Source organism: Fundulus heteroclitus, chromosome 19 (genome assembly GCF_011125445.2).
Source record: "Fundulus heteroclitus isolate FHET01 chromosome 19, MU-UCD_Fhet_4.1, whole genome shotgun sequence".
Taxonomy (NCBI): Eukaryota; Metazoa; Chordata; class Actinopteri; order Cyprinodontiformes; family Fundulidae; genus Fundulus; species Fundulus heteroclitus.
This window is the reverse complement of record NC_046379.1, coordinates 26,224,086-26,240,117: the sequence shown is the minus strand read 5'-3', so window position 1 is coordinate 26,240,117 and position 16,032 is coordinate 26,224,086. Positions and strand designations below refer to the sequence as shown.

Sequence of the window (16,032 nt, the reverse complement as noted above, 5' to 3'; positions counted from 1 at the left end):
ACCAGTAACTCCCAAGCTTAGATTAGGACCCATAGTGAGTTAGACAAATAGTAAGTACGAATGAATAAAATCCTGTTGGTTGTTGAGACTGTGTTGTCATTACTTTTTGTTTCACTGACCTATTAGTTATGCTTGAATCACACAATCTAAAAAAAAGCCCTCTGTGATCCCTCCCCTTGTTACTTTGTTCGAACACTGCGGCACTTTTCTCCTCTGGTGCTGAACAAACAGGGTCTGAAATGAGAGCTGCCTTCAGTGGATCAAATCTTAAACTTTCTGGCATGATTTTTATGGTCTGCGTGTTTATTTTCTTTCATTTTCCAGGAAAGATTGGTAAGGGGATAAGTACACATATTAGAAAAGACACAAAGATGACATTTTTCCATTTTTAACTATTTTCTACTACTCAACAGGTGCTTCTGACTCCAAGCATGTCGACCAATCTCCTTCTTTCATCATTAAGAAAACTGGTGAATCTGTGGAACAAGAGATCAGATGTTCACACAGCATACCAAGTTATCAAGTCATTCTGTGGTACAAACAAGACGAGCACAAAGCCCTGAAGCTCCTGGGATATCTGAATAATAAATATGTTAATCTTGAAAAGGATGTGAAAGGGAAAATCAGCTTTGATGGAGATGGCACCAAACAATCCAGCTTTAATATTTCTGATCTTGTGCTGAATGACAGTGCTGTGTATTTCTGTGCTGCCAGTTTGGCACAGTGCTGCGAGAGCTCTGAAAGTCAATGCAAAAACCATCCTTTATCTGTTTGACTCAACACCTGCAGCCTGTAACTGTCTGCATGCTCATTATAAATGAACAACCTACTTGTTCTTAACTTTATTAATGGACTAATGAAATATATTTCATATCTGAAAACATAAAATTGAGATAAAAAGGCTTTCAGCTGTGCAGCTGGAAGCCTAAAACAGTCACACACAAAATGTTACATTTCCTGTAAAAAAAAATGTAAATTCAATTTGTTTGGAAGTCCTTAATACACAATGAACCACTTACTGATTCAAAAAGTCCTCAAATATTTTAAGTATAACAGAAAATATATACTATAGTACCGTAAATAAATAGATTTTATCTTCACAAGACAAGTCCTCTTCCAAGTATTCTTAGTACAATAGAATCCTTGGAATGAAGAATAAACATTTACTTAAAAGACTTTTCTTTTAAAGAATTATTGAAAATCTATGCTAGAATTATTAATAATTCTTACAAAGATCAAAAGGGAATAGTATCCATTTATTATACCTTTGATCTGTTAGTAATACTGGGTTTTGCAAAAGTATAACTAATCACAGTCCTTTGGCCTGATCAGACCATTGTAAAATAGTTAATGGTCTTCACTTTTAACCAGAAATTACCTGGAAATTTTAAAGAACACTTTCCTAGCCTTTAAAAAACTGTGTATGCAAGTGTGCATGTACAGCACGCAAAAATATGAAGAAATTGTTGTTGGCGTGTAGAGAAGTCTCAGGCTTTTACATGTCAGAGAGTGAAATGAATTTAAATCAACTAACCAACTTCTTTCTTTACAAAAATATATAAAATGTATTCATTTATACATGTCTTGATTCGTAATACCACATGTCTCATTGTTTAGGAGTATAAAACAGTATTTATTTACATATTTAACAATAACCCATACCACATGTCTGTCTGTTTAATAGCATAAAACAAAGTATTTCAGTATGAAATCATGTATTTAGTCATTAATATGCCATATGTCTGTCTGTTAAAGAGAATATAAAAACATATTTTTATGTGTAACGACATCATGTGTCATAACCACATCTCTGCCGTTTGTAACAAAACAAACCGTGTAAAAAATGGGGGCATATATTCAGGGAGTTATGATTTATTTTAGCTGGGCAGACAGCTTCCTCAGTACAAATGAATGCACTGAGGTCACTTGATAGACCCATCCAAAATGGCGACCGCACTGAAAGTTCAGCGTCAGTCCATGGGGCATCTGCCTACATACTGTCTATGCAGTTACCTGCTGAACCCGAATATTATAAACCACTAGGGGGAGACAAAGCTTAAAAATTGGAAAATGAAAAAGGACAAATGTTGTTCACTCCCATAAATAAGAAGGGGTTTACAGAATACCTTAACCTGATGATCAACTGGAAGTTTTCATATCTGACACCTCTGCATGGACCTCCTGTCAGTACCATGACAGGAGGTGAACACTACCACAGCAATGAAACGCAACCCTCATCTCATCATGTTGAGCAGAATCTTCCTGAGCTGCACTTTGTTTCTGTCTGAGCTGCCAGTTAATGATGGTGAGTACTCCAAGAAGATCAGATGCTGCATAATTGTAACGATTATAATGTTCACGCTGCTCAAGTAACAAACCAAGTCAAATGTGTTTTGTTTGCCCACAGGAGCTTCTAGAGCTTACGAGGTCTTCCAAACGCCTCCTTCCATTATTAAGAAACCTGGAGAATCTGCTATCAGTGAGATCAGCTGTTCACACAATGTATCCATTTTTGAGCGCATCCTTTGGTACAGACAAAACAAACACGGAGCTCTGCAGTACCTGGGATATCTGAACAGGAACTTCCATTACCCAGAGGACGACATGAAAGAAAAGATCAGCTTCGTTGGAGACGGCAGTAAAGAGTCAAGCCTGAATATTGCCACTGTTTCAGATAATGACAGTGCTGTTTATCTCTGTGCTGCGAGTCAACACAGTATGGCGGAATGCCCTTAAGACAGTACAAAAACTCAGCAGAAAGATAGAGATCAGAACACCTGCAGTCAACCACCATGTAAAACACACATTGTTACTGACTGGGCTGACTCACCACTAACCAATTAGAACGCTGTAAACTCGCAGTGACTATTGGGGATTTATTTTAGAATGATATTCAATTGGAAAAAAAATTTCTAATTGAATATCATTCAATTCATGGACAGCCAGTTGCTTTGCATGCAGCAGTCCCCTTAAACATGTATTTTACACTTTATTATTAATTTAGTATTATATTATTATTTTACTATCAACACTATGTTTTCATTTTGAATTTAAATATATCAGCTCATGCTTATCATTCATCTCCCTTAGAAATTTTATTTATAGAATCAGACCACTGATGGCCTGTAGGGGGAGTGAAATGATCTAATATATGCCATATTTGCTTCAACATGCAGTGACACTCCCACCTGTATTTACTCGGCATGTCTTCGACATTTCTACAGTTTAGTTCAGCAGAACATGGATGTCATCATCAAACAGGAACTCATCATAGTATGCGCTTGGCTGTGGACCTCGGGTGATTTGATTGTTCCATCTTCAATGCTGTTTTTTATTTTTTTGTTTCAGGGTTAATTTTTTAATATATCTTGATCAAGGATTCTGAGCTTTGCCGCGGTAAATGTTAACACCATTCCCATGTACATTTTCTTTTTATATATAGGCCTAACTGCTGGGAGTGATGTCCACCAGCCAGACATGCTGTGGAGAAACCAGGGTGACAATGCAACAATCGAGTGCAAACACTCCAAGGGTGCTAGCTATTACCAGATGTACTGGTACAGACAGCTGCCTGGAGAAACTATGAAACAGATTGTTTTGACTATTGCAAACTCCAAACCCGACTTTGAGGCTGAATTCAGAAGTGAAAAATTCTCAGTGACCAAGCCCGATGCTCTCAGTGGGACGTTCACAGTGAGCAAGCTGGTTCCAGGAGATAAAGGCCTGTATTTCTGTGCTGTGAGTGAGCACAGTGATGGAAACAACCCGAAAGCCTGAACAAAAACCTCTGTGCTGTTGGCACACGTCTAACCTTTTATCTCGTGTATTATGGGGGGTGGGGAATGTCAGACACCACAAATACTCAGCTCCCCCTTTCATTCATCACTGAGATTTATTGTTGATGACAGAACATTGCTAAAAGAAAAGAAAGGTCCACCAGCCATATTTTAACATGTGTGTGTCAAAACAGAAATTTTATATACAAGGTCAATTATGGTTTATTAAGTATGCGCTTTGTAAGGACATCCAATTATGTTTGTTGTAATCTAAACATGCAGGAAGATTTTGCACATTTATTTCAGTTGGGTCAGGTTCTAACTAACATCTGTTGGTATTTGAGTTATTTTATATTAGATATTATCAGATAATCTAATGCAGGTCAAGGGACCTAGTGTGGTTCATTTAAAGAGGATAACATTACACCCAAAGCTGAGAGTATAATGTATCTTAATTTTTCCTCATATTACTGTGGGCCTGGCCCCCTGCTTGCCTCAGCTTTCATCGCTCTTCTGAATTCTGCCAAACCTTCGCAATGTCAAGACATTTAGAAAATCCAAATGATTAGAGAAAAAAAACTAAATTCAGGGAGAGAGAAAGAGAGAGAGAAAGAGATATAATTAAAGATTTAACCTTTAACCTGATTGTAATCTGAACTGTTATTCTCAATTTCCTCCCTGACTTCCCTGTAACTAGCTAGATATTGTTTGTTTGTGAATATTTAGTTTGATTAGTTTGACTCTTAATAACAATTGATGCAATATAATATTTCCATTTACAAATGAAGTTAGCAGGATGGTTTTGAGAATTAATCTATTTTGAAAAATATATTACATGAATATTTTTGGATAAATTGTATAGTTTAGGCTCCCTGACAATGAGAATAACTCCATCATACAGATTTTTGATGGATTTGGGAATGAAAAAAAAAATTGAAATAGAATTATTTTGATACAAAAATATAATTAGATCAGTTAATGATGCATCATTTCTGAGGCTTGTAACTTAAATACATCTAGCTTCATATAGCATTTGCTGCAACCTTTAACACAACATTATCCCTATCAATTTTCATACCCCAAAATGCCAGATTTTTGGGAATGTCTCTAACAATATTGCACATCTAGAAAATTTATTTCTTTCCCGATCTGCTCTTAAAAATAGCTCATGATCTTTCTGTACATTCAGAGATGTTGTCTAGTTTAAAAGGAAACTTCTGCCTCAAGTGATTCAAAGCTTCTGACAGGCTTTGCATTGTATTTTACTCTTTCCATCTTCCCATTAACTCTGAACATCTTTAGTGTACATACTAAAGAAAAGCTGCATTAATACTGAGAATAACATACTCGGTGAGGTTAGGCAAGTTGTGAAGAAGGCGAGGTCTTCTTCTGCACCAGGCCCCAATGGAGTCCCCTACAAGCTCTATAAGAACTGCCCTAAGGTACTAGAGTTGCTATGGTATGGAATAGCGATGGGGTGTGCCATTTCGCCTACACTGTTTGTAGCAGCGTTTGAAAATGGGGAAAACCGTTATGAAGCAGCTCTCTGATGGCCTGAAGAGAATTGACCAAAGCCAACTCCTGGGCAGATACAAGGTCTGGTGTTACCAATTTACACTCTACCACTGGCTGCTGTGGCCCCTGAAAATGAGTGAGATCCCCTCATCAACCATGAGTAGGATGGGAAAGCCAACTCATTCATCCAAAAGTGGTTAGGACTGCCACGGTGCCTCTCTGAAGCTGGCCTATTTGGGAGGAACATGCTCCAGCTATCTCTAAGATCGCTACAGCTGGGCTACAGCCAAGAAAAGACCAGGTTGGTGCTCGAGCTTCGGGAGTCTGCAGATGAATCGGTTAGGAATGCTAACGCCAGGGTCCTGACTGGCCGCAAGGGGAATGCCCAGTCCGAGGTGGACCAAGCTGTAAGCCGGCTGCAGCACAAGGAGATTGTGGGCAGAGTGCAGGTAGGAAGAGCAGGCCTAGGATGGGGAGAAGCACCACGCTTCTGGTCCAAGGCCCACCGCAAGGAAAGAAAGGAAATGGTGGCGGAGGTGACGAGTATGGAGGAAGACCGCTACAAGATCAAGGCTGTGTCTCAGGGACGGCAAGGAAGCTGGACAACCTGGGAGGGAATCTCAACCAGGAACATCAGTTGGTCAGACTTGTGGAAGATCCCACAGGCAAGACTCAGCTTCCTTATCCGCTCAACATACGACACGTTTCCCTGTCCTCGGAACCTTCACCAGTGGTTCGGAAATGAGGAATGTTGTGCACTCTGCAATGCTCCCAATGCAAGCCTCCAGCACATCTTGTCAAGCTGCAAAGTGGCCCTCTCACAGGGCTGATATAGATGGCACCATGACCAGGTTTTGAGAAAGCTAGCCAAAGTGCTGGAGGAGCGCAGACAGGGTAGCAGAACACCACCGCCGGCAGAGGACCTCACCATCTTTGTCGCGGAAGGAGGAATCAAAAGCTTCAAGCAAAGAGAAACAACAAGGCCCTTCACTGCTGGCCAGGAGTGGAGCATGAAGGTTGACCTGGGCAGGAAGCTTCAGTATCCCACAGAAATTACCACCAGATCTCTCCGACCAGACATTGTGGCGTGGTCCGTAAAGGCAAGAGCGGTAGCCCTCATTGAGCTCACGGTGCCAATGGAGGAAGGGATCGAAGCTGCCTTTGAGCGAAAGAAGGCCAAGTACTCAGAGCTGGCTGCTGAGTGCCGGGAGGCAGGTTGGAAGACTACCATCTACCCAGTGGATGTCGGATGTCGAGGCTTCACAGGGTTGTCGACCATATGCCTCCTGAAAGACGTGGGAGTCACGGGAGGTAGGCTGAGGAAGACAACAAAGGAACTGGCTGAGGAGGCGGAGAAAGGGAGCTTTTGGCTCTGTCCTGGGCGTGTTATTCCCCCAGGACAGAACCTGGGGGAATAACACCTAACTCCCAGACAACAGTTGCAGGGAATAACATCTTTCAGCTGCAGGGGGTGACAGGGAGACGTCCCTGTCACTGCCCCGCCACCAGGAGACGTTCCAGGATTAAAGGGGCGAAACGTTGGTGAATGGTGGTTCCTGGCTGACGACCCTGCAGCTGACCCATGGGCACCGGAGTAGGTGCGTCAGGCAGCAATGCCAAGCAGGATTTAACATCTTCCTGTATTATCCAGAATAACATACAAGTGGTTTATTTCTTACTAGTTAAGAGATTTCTGAAAGTTATGAGATGCTAAAGAGGTATCAAGAGGTGCCAGAGTAAAATGGTTCAAATGCAAACACACAGACGTAACAGATTTCTTTTGTAAAAAAATAAAAATAATCAAGTTCCTTCAGCTTCAAAAGTGGGAACTAATACAATATGTTGATGCTTGTGGTTGTAATGTGACAAAACAGGAACAATGTTGAAGAGCAGGAATACTTTAATTAAAAAATTATACATCAATGTAGGGTAAGTTGCAGACATCATTATATCGGCTAATCAAATCCCTAAACGTGAAATTTCAATAATTCACCATGATCGTCTGACAGAAATGAAAACCTGGCTGGATATATTAAGTTTCAACTGACCTCTAAAATGGGTTAGTTGACTGCTGCACAGTGGGCAGTGGGTAGCGCTGTTGCCTAGAAGCAAGAAGGTTCTGGGTTTAAATCTGACCCAGGGCATGGAGTTTGCATGTTCTCCCTGTGCATGCGTGGGTTTTCTCCGGGTCCTCGGCTTCCTCCCACAGTCCAAATAAAAAGAAAACATGACTGTTAGGTTAACTGGCCTCTCTAAATTCTCCTTAGGTGTGAATGTGTGTGTGAATGGTTGTTTGTCTCTGTGTTGCCCTGCGACAGACTGGTGACCTGTCCAGGGTGTACCCCGCCTCTCGCCCATTGAATGCTGGAGATAGGCACCAGCAACCCCTCGCGACCACACAAGGGACAAGCGTGACGGAAAATGGATGGATGACCTCTAAAATAATCTGTTTTGCTGTCAGTGGAAACATTAGTGTTAATTTAATCCAAACTTGTTCTTAACTCAAGATTCCACTAAAATCAGCATCATACCAAATTGTAGAATTTGATTTAAGCCCATTTCATTTCATGTAGCGTCGTGAATTTACTGGCAGACAAATCCATTGAGGAACAAAACACAGAAAAGATAATCAGGAGGATTTTTTGAATGCACAGAGAGGCCAGACCTGCAAACTGACCACTGACGGGCTCAGCATAAACAACAGTCCAGTTTACATCCAGGCTGCTAGTTACAGAGCTACATGCATACCAATGGTCCAGATATGGGCCATAATTCCAAAATGTTACTTTCTGTCTCAAGAAGCATGTTGGTAGAGTTAAAAGGTTAACTTAAATATCAATCTGCCAGTGGTATGAATAGTTTTGGCCGTGAGTGGAAATGGTCTAAAACCTTTTGGCCAATGTGTATAAATATAGGTTCTTCCATTTTGTTTGGATAAATGTATTACTTGCAGATTGATTAACACATTTTATTTATAAAAAAGCAGAGGAATGCAGAAGGTTATGTAGAATTGACTGATTATAAAACGATTAGGCTTTGATCATTTCAAAGGGAAATTTTACCTTCCTATCCTGGAGAAATAAATGGAACAAGTTTGAAACTTAACATTTTTTTTTTTAGAAACTTAGTGGTTGAATCAGATTATAATTTCTTCCAAACAGGCTACAGGAGAGTTTATGGAAAACATCAGATTTTTTATGTGGATCTCACTAAAATCAACTGGTTTAAGACTGTAATGTTTCATTTGCTTCCATGAGGTGGCAGTAACTTTATGTTGCATGGTTATAATTCACAAGCAGAAGAATGCATTAAGGCCCCACCCACTCAAAGAAGATTAAATGCACAGAAATGTAATGTGTACCGTCAATCGAGGTTCATGGTCGGCAGCAATAACAATGATGTCCTTAAAGCTAGAAATGAAACATCAACTGATAATCACAGGCTTTTGTTTGACATTTATGGTCCTTCGACTTTCAGGTAATGGAAAACATTCTTACATTTAATTTAACTCTCCATTTCTTAGAGCTGCTTTAACGTATGTTTTCTTCTGTATTGCTTCCTCTGTAGGTTCTTCACTCAGTGGCGAAGTCCGTCAGACTCCAGCTGATTTATACAAAGAACTGAAGCAAACAGCAAAAGTCAGCTGCTCACACAATATCAAAAACTACGATCGGATCCTGTGGTACAAACAGACAAAGAATAAACAGCTAGAGTTTTTGGCACACATGTTAGCAAACATTGGCTTTGCAGAGGAAGGAGCGATGGTAAAGATAGACGGAAATGCCAACAAAGGCCAGACCTGCACACTGTCAATTGAAAGCCTCAGCCTAAACAGCAGCGCGGTTTACTTCTGCGCCGCTAGTTACCACAGTGCTAGATGTAAAAAAATCTTCAGTGCAAAAACCTCATAAGCATTTCCTCTCTCAGCAGCTCCCAGCTCCACACACCTGTCTGCTCCCCCCAGTTCATCAAGATTCAGATCTTTCTGTTGAGGCACTGATGTACATGAGGGAGGTGAAATGTTGCTGTGGTTCTAATTTTTTAGCAGAGGAGGAGTCTCAAAGACACCACACACGTATCGATAGAGGAGGAATGACTCAAAAAGTGGCATTTGGAAACTCTTAATTCATACAGGAACACAATTATCACAGTTCTCTTTTGTTTAATTATATGGAGTGGTGTCATAGAGGTTAAAGCAGCATGGTTGTGTTCTGGGAAGGCTGAAAGTACCTGGTTTGAACCCTGCAGACTAACACAAGGCAAGGCAAGGCAAGGCAAATTTATTTATATAGCACAATTCAGTACAGAGACAATGCAAAGTGCTTTACATGATTAAAATATTGGAAAATAAAACAGAATAAAAGCAAGTAGGGATAGTGTAGAAACAAAAAAGAACATTTGAAAACAGTAAAACATTTTAACTTGAACATTCAAAGGCAATTCTAAACAAATGTGTTTTTAATCTCGATTTAAAGGAACTCAGGCTTTCTGCACTTTTACAGTTTTCTGGAAGTTTGTTCCAGATAAGTGGAGCATAGGAACTAAATGCTGCTTCTCCTTGTTTAGTTCTGGTTCTAGGTATGCAGAGTAGGCTGGAGCCAGAAGACCTGAGTGGTCTGGAGGGTTGTTACGCTGATAACAAGTCTGTGATGTGGGGGTCCCTGAGCAAGACCCTTAGCCCAAGAGTTCTTCCTAAAGGTTGGGTTAAATGCAGAAGGCAAATTTGTTTGGAATGTACAATTGCAATGACAAATATAGATGTCCTTCGTTCTTTGAGCGCAGCATCAGGTCATTTAGACATTTTGAAAAAACATAATATTCCTAAATTGTTTGTGCTTCAATTGAGCACAAACTATTTTTTTTCTTCTTCGGGTTTTCTTCTCAAGAAAGTCCACCAGCATCTGACTGACATTCAGGAACATCCAGGAGAAAAAGCTCAAATCCATTGCACCCATACAATGGACAACTATGATGAAACAAACAATTGTTTGTTACAAACAATCAAACTGCAGACAGCTGCGGGTCATTGGACGGATAGAGAACAGCTTCTGTTATCCAGAGACCAGTACAAATGTGACTATGGAGGGAAGAGCATATCAATGGAAAACTTGGACTACACCAAATGACCAAGGACACACATTGAACAGCAATGCAGTTTACTTTGTGTGCTTGAATACCAATGTTCCTCAGGGCTTCTCCTCTGTATTATATATTTCCAAACATTAGGTGGCAGCATGTCTTCAGTCAGATCTTTACAGCTATGAGGTGTTCGTGACATTATGGAGAATAGATCGGAGGAGGATGACCTATTGCATTGCCCAGCTGATGAGGGTATATATATGCCAGCAATTGTAGGAGTGAATCATTATATTAGTGGTATGTGGGAAAAACGTTGAATAATATCGGGCTTTTTTGATTTATCAAATGTTTGGAGAACAGAAAATGCTCATCTTCTTAATTTGCTTTAGTTGGAACCCTTTTCTGGTTTCAGGTAAGGCAAGATAATTCAACTCTTTTTGTTGCACTGCTTGATTCATCACTTCTCCCAATTCACTTGTGTTAATGCTTGATGTTAATGATACTATGCTGATTATATTTCCACAGGGTCCTCTCTAAGTGACAAAGTCCGCCAGTCTCCATCAGAAATCTACACATCTGACGAGGAAGCCAAAATCGAGTGTTTACACAGTATTGATAGCTATAACAGAATCCTCTGGTACAAGCAAACAAAAAGAGACCTGCAGTTTCTAGGATACATGCTTGCAGGCACTCAAAATGTAGAGAAAGGTGTGAATGTGAAGATTGGAGGAAACGCAAATAAAGGCGAAACCTGCACGTTAACAATTAAAGGACTTGGCTCGAACAACAGCTCAATTTACTTCTGTGCAGCTAGTCTACACAGTGGTGCATAACGCTGCTCCTCAATACAAAAACTCATGATTTCCAAATTGCTTTTAAGATATCTATAACAGTTCACATCCCCGTGCACCTGCGTTTCACCGACTCTGCTTTATCCTCTGATTTAATCAGCAGTTGGTTAGCGCTTTGCCAACCTTCTTAAACAGCAGCAACCTCAGACATAAAAAAAACAGCGCAGAAACCCCCCTATGATGGATTACATACATGTCATATTTTTAGTCATGGTGCTGTGAATTCAAAGTATAGGGGAAAAAAAACATAACTCCATTTTAGTAATCTAGGGAGTGTAAACACTGAACTTTTGAGGGATTCACTTTAAGCCGATGATATTGTAATTTCTTTAGTGCACATGTCTAAAAAACAAATAAACTGGTACAGACAGCATCCAGGCAAAGACAATGACCTTCATTGTGTTCACAGTGTTTAGTGGGCAGTCAGACTAGCGAATACCCAGCTGTCATACAGCATTGAGTGCTGAATATTTAGATATGAAGTTTGGATGAAAGTTCAAGCTGGAAGACTCACCCTTGGCGCACCTGTCTCCACTGTCTCACCTGGTCATGTGGCCGCGCCCCCGCCAATCTGCTTCAAGTCTTCATCTTATCAACCCACAAGACTTTGCCTTATAAGACTTTGCACAGATGGATTCTTCTGCCCTTCAGCCGAGCTTGACCCTCCTCAAACCCATCTCCTCCTCCATGCTCACAAGCTTCACCTGACTACTCCTCCCCATCTCCTCCACCACCAGTGTCTGAACCCCTCGGACTTCTCTAATCCTAATCCTAAAATGAACATCCAAATTCATAGACATTCACAGCTTTCACATCTTCTGCCGGGGTCTGAGCGCCAAGGGACCTTTCTAATTTATGTCAATAAATCTCTCTAATTGCCTCTTTTGGTCTGTGTTTGTCTCTTCAGATTGAACTAATAGCTAAATAAAAACTGACGGTTCATCTGTTGAAAGCCTGTAAATAATTTTGAAATGGTTTGATTTGAGATGAACCTAGAAAAATGAGTGTAACATGACGAGATTGGACAAATAGGGATAAACAAATCAAACGTAACTTACCAAGATGTCCTTTCCTGGCCTCTTAATAAGCAGTTATAAAGTTCTGTAATCAATGAATTTTGACAGGAAACCTGGCTAAAAATGTAGAAAAACCAATATTGGTGAGTTGGCATTTACATCACATTGTTAACTGTTGTTACATGCATGCGTAGTGTGAGAGATTGCTGCAAAGTCATTTGCACAATGTAGGTGTATGTCCACTGTGGCTGCCTGTTCATCCTGGAGGAGTGAATGCTGCAAGTCAATGGCTTGATGCAATCTGCTGGGGTTCCTTAGATAGAAAACGTCTGACCAATCTGTATGATTTGATTTAATTGACTCTATAAAGTGCCCAGAGATTACATTTGCTGTAAGTTGGTGGCAAGTAAATAAACTGATTTTATTTCATTTCATTTAAACAGGTTACAAAGGATTTTAAGGAAATGGACACTTTTGACTCAGTAAAAGCAAAAAGGACAGTTAAGAATTTAATTCTCTTTTTTATTGACATGAAGTGGCACAATCTTTATTATGTATTTCCAAAAAGAACATTGAGCTGAGACCCCACCCATTGAAAGAACTGTCATGATGGATGGGTATGCACTTAATGTGAGGTGAACAATCAGCAGAAGGTCATGGTGAGCGGCAATAGCAGGATGTCCCTAAATTCAGTCATGAAACACCACATGATAATCACAAGCTTTTGTTTTATATCCACGGTCATTCGACTTTCAGGTAATGGAACAAAATACTTCTATTTAAAATTTTGTTTTAGTTACTATTTTTGATAATTGCTCAAATTATTTATGTAATAATATTTATTTATTTATTTTTTTTTTTACAGTTTCTTCACTCCAGGACAAAGTGCATCAGAGTCCAACGGATTTGTACAAAAGAAGGAATCAAACAGCAGAAATCAGCTGCTTGCACAATATTGACAACTATGATCGGATCTTCTGGTACAAACAGACAGACAGAGACCTGCAGCTCCTGGGTTACATGTATGTGGGGAGAGAAAATCTAGAGAAAGGAGCAAACGTGAAGATCAAAGGTGGCGCAAATAAAGGCGAAACCTGCAAATTAACATTTGAAGGACTCAGCCTCAACAGCAGTGCAGTTTACTTCTGTGCTGCTAGTTTCCACACTGCTGCATATCTCTGCTCTTCAATACAAAAACCTAATTTCCTTAATTCCCCGCGTTGTGGGGGTTAGGGTTACAGTTTGCTTGCACCTGCATTTTCACCAATACTTTAAATGAATCAGGGATTGGAATGGGAGGTTCCTATTGCAGAGCAGCGGCTTTAACCCTCCTACCCCCCCTCCTAGATAAACAGCAAGTTTAAACATAAGGATGTACATTGAACATAATCACCATGTTGGGTCACCTACTTTTCACCTTTACAGCCTTGTTTTGGCAAAAAGGTACAAGAGCTAAACACTATAATACTTTTAGTAACCCAATAACCAACTGATAATACTCCGATTTTTCAGTACATTTAGCTCTATGCAGATGATTTTGTAATTTTTTACATGTGCAAAAACCCAGACACCAAATCCAAAATATGATACAATTTGTTTTCTAATGTTGTCTATCTTCTCACAGGTCAATGCCAGGATGTGACTCAGGAACCTGAAATTAGCTGGATTTCTGCAGCTGAGTCTGCAGAAATCCAGTTGAAGTGCAGCCACACCAGAGATAAAGGTCATAATCAAATGTACTGGTACAGGCAGCGTCCTGGAGAGACCATGTCCCTCGTTGTTTACACGGTGTTTGGTGGGAAACCAGACTACGGAGAGAGCCCTCAGAGCAAGTACTCAGCAGTCAAAGAAAGCATAGAGACCGGAGCTCTGACTGTGAAGGACCTGCAGCCTGACGACAGTGGCGTGTATTTCTGTGCTGTTAGCAAACACAGTGATGTGAGGAAATCTAACAGCTGAACAAAAACCTAATGCCAGATCATCTTATTGGGAGCCTGGAAAATGCACTTCTGTTGTATTATTTCCAGCAGATGGCACTGGAGCTCCATAGACTTTTCAGGATGAGGTTTGCAAAGGTTGGGCGTGCTCATAAAAGAGACTAGAAAACTGTCAGACACACACTTTACTGTCTTCAGGAGGAGAGTAGATCATGATGCTGACATTTTCCCCGTTTTTTTGGCTCATGGGTAATCACTTTTATCCTTCACCTTCATTTTTTTCTAATCTCAATCATAAGTTATATTTCCCACACACTTAATTGATTTTTTTTTCTTATATTCAAGGTGTTTGTCTGAGTGTTGACGTCCAACAAACTCCTCCAGCAGCTCTAAGAAAACTCGGACAAAAGATCCAGATGGCCTGCAGCCATGGAAAGACTGACTACACACTCATGCAGTGGTACCAGAAATCCCCTGGAGACCAAGCTCTGAAGCGTATTGGACATGTGTCTTACAGCACCATAGAGCATGAAGAATCTTTTAAAGAGCATTTCAATATTACTGGAGATATGAGTGGAGAGACAGCAAAGAATGGCTCTCTGTTAATCACGGACCTAAAGACTGAACACACTGCAGTGTATTACTGTGCAGCTAGCTATGCACATTGACAGCAAACCCACTGTTGTTCATACAAAAACTCAGGATCCGTTTATTCAAGTCATTGTTTTAGAATTAGTATGAATAAAGCCCGCCCACTTCTTGATTTAATACCATCAGCTCTGTCAGATGCCAGTTTGATTTTGCTTTTTCTTTCAAAGCTCAGTTACTTAGTCAACCAGTAGAATCAGAAGCAGCATTTGACAGTATCAACCAGATATGTTACATTTTCCTGACTTTAGGTCACTGATGGGCTTTCAAGAAACAAAAGGGAGGTGGTCATATAATTTCTCCTCATTACAGGTTTCATCACAGGTAATAACTTGACCAAACTCAATAAACTTTTGAAAGCGTTGACATTTTTTTTTCTAAATTTAAGGATAATTTAATGCTCTCTGTTGTCTTTCGTTTCCCAGGTGTTTTCTTTCTGTCATGAGGTCCACAAGTCGCACTCTGATCTCATCACGAATCCTGAGGAAAAAGTTCATTAGTTCTGCACTCAAGGGAAAACTGATTATTGTATAATCTTCTGCTACCAGCGGTAATCTGCAGACACAGCTTTGAAATTAACTGTAAACAGAATATGTGCCCATGGAAGATAAAAATGAAAAACAAAAAAAAAAAAATCTAAATCCCTCAAGACTTGAATGAGAACACCGTAAATAATGCCTATGATCAATACTGTAGACCAAAAGCACACTGAAGTTTACTACAGAGAAGTACGAGAAGTACTATTTCTCATCTGTTCTTGAATTTCTTTACATCAGGGCATGATGTGTTACTTTTTGAGGGCTTTTAGCCTGCGTTATGTTGTCAGACATGTTCTATTTAAGTGCTTTCTTGATTCTACAGGTATACAGGTCATGTGTACGTGGTTTGGCTGATTAATTGGAACTTTGCTTTTCAAAGAATGATATTAATCACAGTTTCTCTCTAAATTAACAAAAGATTGTGATTACTCTTTTTTTTTTTCTTCAAATAGAGCCAGGCTGGTTGGAGAGCTATGTTCCCTTGAAAAATGAAAATAGCATATACATTAAAAACTCCATTTTGTATCTCGTTTGGTTATTTTTCTCTGACAACAAAATTTGTTTCATATAGATGTATAAGATTATACTTTGGTCATAGATACTTTGGGTCATATTTATGTTGCGGCTGCTTAATTGGCTTATGACCAATGCAATATATTTCTGCAGCCTGC

General features: G+C 39.9%; 1 gene segment (V, D, J or C); it reads left to right on the top strand.

The window, feature by feature from the left end:
• Positions 1-2,196: 2,196 nt before the first annotated feature.
• On the top strand, positions 2,197-2,943 carry LOC118567056. The segment is given in 2 exon segments: positions 2,197-2,305; positions 2,408-2,943. Coding segments are annotated over 2 exon segments (414 nt in total).
• The last annotated feature ends 13,089 nt before the right edge of the window (positions 2,944-16,032 follow it).